General features: G+C 37.9%; 1 protein-coding gene across 1 annotated transcript in view; it reads right to left on the reverse strand.

Moving 5' to 3' along the window:
• Positions 1 to 517: 517 nt before the first annotated feature.
• Positions 518 to 6792, reverse strand: part of LOC109463126 (caspase-2-like) — an 8881-nt gene continuing 2606 nt past the window's right edge. The window contains exons 2-8 of the mRNA XM_019759842.1: positions 5894 to 6036; positions 4513 to 4686; positions 3415 to 3634; positions 2707 to 2892; positions 1862 to 1971; positions 1151 to 1268; positions 518 to 675 (exon numbers count right to left, since the gene is read on the reverse strand). Of these exons, the coding sequence (XP_019615401.1) occupies positions 623 to 675; positions 1151 to 1268; positions 1862 to 1971; positions 2707 to 2892; positions 3415 to 3634; positions 4513 to 4686; positions 5894 to 6036 (1004 nt within the window). The 3' untranslated portion in view covers positions 518 to 622. The remainder of the gene's footprint in view (positions 676 to 1150; positions 1269 to 1861; positions 1972 to 2706; positions 2893 to 3414; positions 3635 to 4512; positions 4687 to 5893; positions 6037 to 6792) is intronic.

Raw genomic sequence — 6792 nt, forward strand, 5'->3', positions numbered from 1 at the left:
CTTAGAAAGATAAGGATACTAACCTCCAAATTTTGGATGGCTATCAGTCCATCTTGTTCACGGAGTGGCCTAATCTCACGAGAGCGCGAGACTAGGCCCGAGACTTGCATCGGTCTGTCGGGTCCCACCCCCCGCCGCCTCCCTCCGAAGTAAGGGTAAGTAAGTCTTGGGGAGCTCCCAACCTTCTGTCCGGTTGAGCTTAGCACCTTGGTTGGGAACTCCCCAAGACTTACTTACCCTTAAGCTTACTCCGGAGGGAGGCGGCGGGGGGTGGGGCCGGACAGACCGATGCAAGTCTCGGGCCTAGTCTCGCGCTCTCGTGAGATTAGGCCACTCCGTGAACAAGATGGACTGATAGCCATCCAAAATTTGGAGGTTAGTATCCTTATCCTTCCAAGTTGTCACTGATGAAAGAATGCACTAGTAACCAATTGTACCGCTATTCAATGACAAAGGTATATTCGATGAATCAGTTTGAATTGTTTCCTATCAAACTGGTAACCGGCTGAATAGCAATTGCCAGTGTTCTATCAACATAATCACATCATTCTGCAACACATGATCTTTGGTAGATTTTGCACGGATGATAAAGATAGTAGAACTGTTAGCAAATGTGTAAACGCTACCCACCTGCAGTCGTTTCAGATGACTTGGGCTTTTTCGGAAATGGTGCGCCTGCAGAGCAGATTACTATTAGTTTTTATCTTAAAAAAAGCTCGTTTGAAAGCATATATAAGGATGCATGTTATGCTGTCCAGTACCCACGAAAACTGGCCCTTTGGGTCTGATTACAGATTTCTGGAGATTAAAAAAGCACGTGTTCAAGGCCTCATACGACGCCCTGACGTATCAAAGAGGTTTCGTATTATTTAAGCAAAGAAGGTCATCATTTGAATGATCTTTATGTTACTTGTATTGTACCTTCCCATGTTATATGTAATTGTATATATCTTCTCCAACCAAATAAGACAAATTGTCCTGAGAGTCTTTAAAAAAAGAAAGCTACTGTAGCATTTTCTTAGGTTTTATGCAACTGAGGTCCTGATTTGGAAGTTTTATTATATTAATTCTCAAATAAATTCCTCCATTTTAACTCCAAATACAGTGTACTACCTTCCAGCTGGGATAGTATTCTTTAAAAAGCTCATACCAGGAAAGAAGTAAAGCTCCTTGCGTAAACTGGAGAAAAACTCGGCCACTGCCTTGCCCCCGTGAATGCTAGGGTTGGATGAGGACGATGCTGTTTGTTTACAAACTCTGTTGTTCACCTGCATATGTGGAAAACATATCTTGATCAAACACAAGTAACTCAAAACAAAGTGAAGTTGTATCGCCACCATACAGTAAGAATTCAACTAACAGAAACACATTTTATTTTCTATATATTGAATCTTTAGATGGCTGGTTAGCCCATTCAACCATGCCAAATAGTTTTTTTTTTTCAATAATGGTCAGTATTCGTAACATTATGTATAACAAAAGAGGTAAACTTCTGACCATTGTGCAGAAAAATTACCCAAAACCAAGTAAACATTAGAACAGGTACAGACAAATAAATGTATACAGTTGCAAAGTCAAAAATGATAATGAGATAAGGGAAATCATTATTAAGATCCTTGATACGTTGGTGAAGGTTAATAATCCAGGATGAAGATAAAGTAATAAAGCAGTTGAATCCTTTCAAACTGGATTGCCATTTTAATACGTAAAAATTGAATTTAATAGGTATTAAATTTCCATCCAGTTTGAAAAGATTCAACTGCTTTATTACTTCATTATTAAGATCGTATATGTTATGACCAACAAGTAATTATCAATGTACATAGCAAGAGACATTGTTCAGAGCAATTTGTATTCTGACCCTTGTCATCATTTCATACAGACTGCTGTCCTTAGCGTCTTCCATGAAGACTTCGGTGATGATCCGAATGAACCAACTGCCACTCTTTGTGCCCCTGAAGGCTTTATGCCCTGGAAAAAATAGGACGAAGCAAAGAATTAATTCTACAACCCGTGAATGATCTAATAAAGAAGAGAAGGTAATGGCTGGATTGACGTTTTAGATTTTACCGGTTGACCGGTTGTAGTTTTCAAGAATAAGGCATTTGCCATATGGAGAATCTGCCATTTGACGTAGAACCTTGCGAAAAGAATGCAATAAAATGTCTCTAAGTTTGCCTCAGCTTCGACAATCAGAACAGAAACATACACCCAAGTCTTGTCGTCGAGTTGTTTTTCAACAAAACGGGCATGGTAAACACCGACACGTCAGTTTTTAAAGGCATGCATACATAAAACCTCAATGTCAATCGATGATGCATGTAAAGCAGGCTGTACATACATTTATGAATTGTTAACTTCAAAAGATACAAAACTTTGTCACAAACATTGCAGCCAGAACGGCTGAATTGCGTTGGGACATAATTTCGGATTGACACATATTTAGAACCAAAACACGAAACAGTAAAAACGTTCCATACAATTTTCCAGTACATTAAATAATATGTAGAAGAGTGTTACCACAGGTTAGAAATCTTAGCAGCCCAACTATTTACTGTTAATTTTCGGGCAATACACATAGAACTAGTCAAGGGCAATAATAATGTCTTACTGTGGTTCAGTAGCTCTATTATGTGAGGCAAGGCACTGGAACATTGCATCAACATTGCAATGGACCAGCTTTTGAAAAGTGCATTTTTAACTTACCGAACTGTGTTGGATAGCAACAGAGCATGTCAGTCCTGGTAGGGATCACTCTTGGCCTTGTCTCGTCTGCTTCGTCCTCATCGGATGCAGCAGGCTGGTGCAGCAGCTTCTCCATCAGGGCTTGAAGATCGGCAGTCGCTGAGTCATCTTCATCTTCAGGTGCTGCTACACCTTTGTCCACCTTTCCTGTAATTAAAAAAAAATCTCTTATCTTTCACAAAAACGACATGTACAAGGATAGCAGTGTTTTTTTCTATGCTGTCACCAAGTCCTCAGCTTAGCAGCTGTACCGAAGTTTGGTGCGAATGCGCCATATTTGATATGAGAATTCACAAGCTTCAAAAGAGTGCTTTCCTAACAGCACATTTCCAGTATACATAAGATATTTAATATGGTATCAGATTCATATTTCATTAGTTTAAGCACCCATTGGTGATTGATAATTACGCTACGTTTGGGGTCCTATTTCACCATGGTAATGCACTTTTCATTTTTATGTAACATTTCAATTACGTGTAACATAAAGGTGTCATAAAAGTTAAAAACATATCGTTTATTTCTTCATATCTCTGTTGTTATTTTGTAAGGTGCGTGTACCATATACCATTGGAAATCTGAAATTGAAGACTACCAACAGAGATAAAATAAGATCAAATTCCAGTTTCTTTAATAGCCTTTTCGATAGGGTTATTTCAAACATAAAAATACCTCCACGGCAGGCTTGTATGAAGAACAGTTTTGGTTTCCCCTTGAGAAGAGGGCAGTTCTCATTGTCAAACATTTTAAAGATGTCCTCCAGGTTGACAGGTTTGTTGTCTGTTCCCGATATGACGCCCTTGTGCCCGTGTGACATCAGCACCACGACACAACAGTCCATTTGTTCATGGTCCTTGCGCTTAGAAAACTTCGAAATTTTCCTTTTCATTGTCTGGAAGAAAATACGGGATAATATAAATTGCTTATTTATCAACAGACTTTTGTATCCTGGTTTGTCAAAGAACTGTAAATTGCACCTAAGGCCACGTTGATTTGATCATATGGATGGTAATCCTCTGAAAACCCAAAACTGATGCGAGCGTGCAAATAAAAGACGGTTGGCAAAACAAGTTCCCGTCATTATGAAATTTGCGAGGTCATAAAAGGTTGAACAAATGATTAAACACACAGAGTATGGTATGGCGAATAATTGACTCTTCATTTTCATGTCTTCACATTTTCTTTTCCTTTGGAATTGATTTTGGCATTCTACATTAGTTATCGTTTCCCCAGTTTTTTTATGGCAATTTATATAATAGATATATTTACTTTATATGCAGCAACTTTCTACGATTGTATGGTCGGATTTTTTTGTTGGAAACGGAGCGAGGATATTATTCATATAAACATGATTGAAAATGAGCACCATTTTGTAATGGATTGTACACTATACAATGATAAGCGCCTATTGCTGTTCACCTTTCTTTCCGCTTGTTCAATTGATTTCAATACGTTAGATGCTATAGACAAATGCAACTACATTCTCAGGGGAGATAACCAATACAGTGTTCAAATAGGAAAATACATTAAAGAATGTTTCGATCTTAGAGAACACATGTTAGAGAATAGTTAAACCTTTATTGTTACATCATACATATACTCTGTACGTAAGATGACGTTATCCACACATATTGCATGTATTTAGATTTGTGAGATCTTTAGTTAAGTTGTAGAAGACTATACAAAAGTCTCTGTACTTTTTTGTTGTGTCAATAAAGAATCACATCAAATAAACATGGCCTAAAGAGGGGAAATGACCTTGACACTAACCCGTGCATTCATATTCGGCAAGATGTAGGTTTCGAATGACAGGCCCTCGAACAAGGCTATCATGTTGCTCAAATCGGCCTCTCCGCCTTTTCGATTGGGTGAGTTATCGAACTTCGTGTTACTCAGAATCAAGGCGTACCCCCGTGGACGACGGCGCATCCTGTACGGACCCTTCTGTAAAATAAAAACATATTTGTCCCAAAGAAAAAAAAAGGTTTACAAATTAAATCAATCTATAAATTATTAATACCTACATTCTGTTGCAACACAATGAACAATTTTCGGCCGAAATATAAGTTGAAAAAACTTGAGTGTGTCGTCACCACGTCTGGTGATTACATGTTGGAATAAAAAAAAATTCGGCCATCTCTTTTCCAGATGAAACATCCAATCAGTTACGATATGTGGCCCCTTTAACACTTGAGATGAGCCACTGTTGCATTCCAAAACGTGTTATTCCAAAACATGTTTTGGAATGGGCTGTTGTAAGGTTGGTATGCTACTCTCCCATCACTGATGTAAAATGAAATCCTCTTAATTCCTACCCCATCACTGTTCAGCGTCCTTGGTCAGTGCAGTAGGTTCTTGAGTAATGTTTATTCAACGATGATACCTACATGCTTTGAAACTTTAGGTGAATGTGGACCAAAGAATTTTTGATCTGATCTTATTTTGTTCATCCACTGTGAGATTGCTAGCCAGGTTTGTTTCCTTGTTTATTTGCTTATTTAACCAGAGAACATATCGCCCTGGAGGGTGGTTTTCAATGCACCCTGGGGATAATAAAATAATATTTATATTTTATATAAAATAAAATGATAACAATATAATACAACATAAAGTAATCGCTGAAGAAACGTATGTACAATCAAGGGGCAAATTAAACTAAGGTAACTTTAAGCACTTTTTAAAAGAAAAGTGCGCGCCTAAGAAACAGTTGAAGAAACTTATCAAACTACGACAACATACTACGCCTATGGCTAGAAAGCATTGTCAATGACTTGAGCATTTTAGGTATGACATTGCGGATATATATCTTTGAGAATATATTATCACCGATATGTTATTATCTGTCTGTATGTGTGTTTATGTTTTCGCATATTTGTGGTACGAATAACTTAAGAAGACCTTTTTTGCATTGTAGTGATATTTGCATAATTTATGCATGAGGCAACAGCCATATAAGACTAATTGCGCAATCGAATTAATTATTGACCCATGACCTCTTCTACCCCGCTACTGACTCTTACTTCCGGTTTCCGCGCAGTATATATACGGGATACGCATGCAAGTGCTGCATGTGCCATATATGGGTATATATGTATGGGAGCCGCAAGACAAGGGTATTAAAATAAACAGAGGATAACTTTTACAAGGTTACCTCCTTTCTAGTTCTTGTCCAAAAGTCGTAAGTGCAGGGCTTGACCTTCACTGAGATTTTTCCGTCGTCCTCGTCCTCTTCCAAACTTGAGTCTTCACTAACCTCCGACTCGCTGCTCTGACGGGGACGTGGATTTGACCGACCTGTGTTTTTTTTTTTAAACAATTGCAAACAAGTTGTAAAAATGTAGGTACGTAGCAGGTTATACGCCACTCCCACACTTTCAGTTTATTTCCTGAATATACATTGTATACCAAAATCATATCTGAACTAAGAGATACACGAAACACTTGTTTGGTCTTTCCTATCTGCTCGACGTATTCTATTCAGATAAGGCTTCAATCAAAAGATGAAATGCACACACAACAACATCACTGTGGCCACACTCGTTGCTTTTATAGAAGTCTTAGGACATATTACATTTTCTACAGAAGTATTATCTGAAAACTTACTTGATGCCCCCTCTACCCACGTTGCAGGTGAATCGAGACAAAGATCTAGATTTCAATTATTAGTGAGACGACCATTATTCATATGCAGCAATACTTTCCTCATTTATGAACTATATTCATTCATATTAATTTTGTTATGAACGCGGTTTGAAGTACGGCTGAAGTTCCGAAGAAACTAGTAGGTTGTACACGTTTTCTTAAGCTTTCAAATGTTGATATATTCTAATCATAGAAATATTCAAAACAACAATTTTCAAGTTCAGTAAGATAATTCTTTCAATCAGTGACTATTAAATCCTAAGGTACATACCTCCGAATTTAGTTCTTTCGCGAGACTAGGATTATTCCGTGACCAAGACGAACTGACTAGTCGTCGAAAATTCGGAGGTATGTACCTTAGGATTTAATAGTCACTGATTGAAAGAATTATCTTACTGAACTTATACT

The sequence above is a fragment of the Branchiostoma belcheri genome, unplaced genomic scaffold (genome assembly GCF_001625305.1).
Source record: "Branchiostoma belcheri isolate BF01 breed outbred unplaced genomic scaffold, Haploidv18h27 scaffold122, whole genome shotgun sequence".
Classification (NCBI taxonomy): Eukaryota; Metazoa; Chordata; class Leptocardii; order Amphioxiformes; family Branchiostomatidae; genus Branchiostoma; species Branchiostoma belcheri.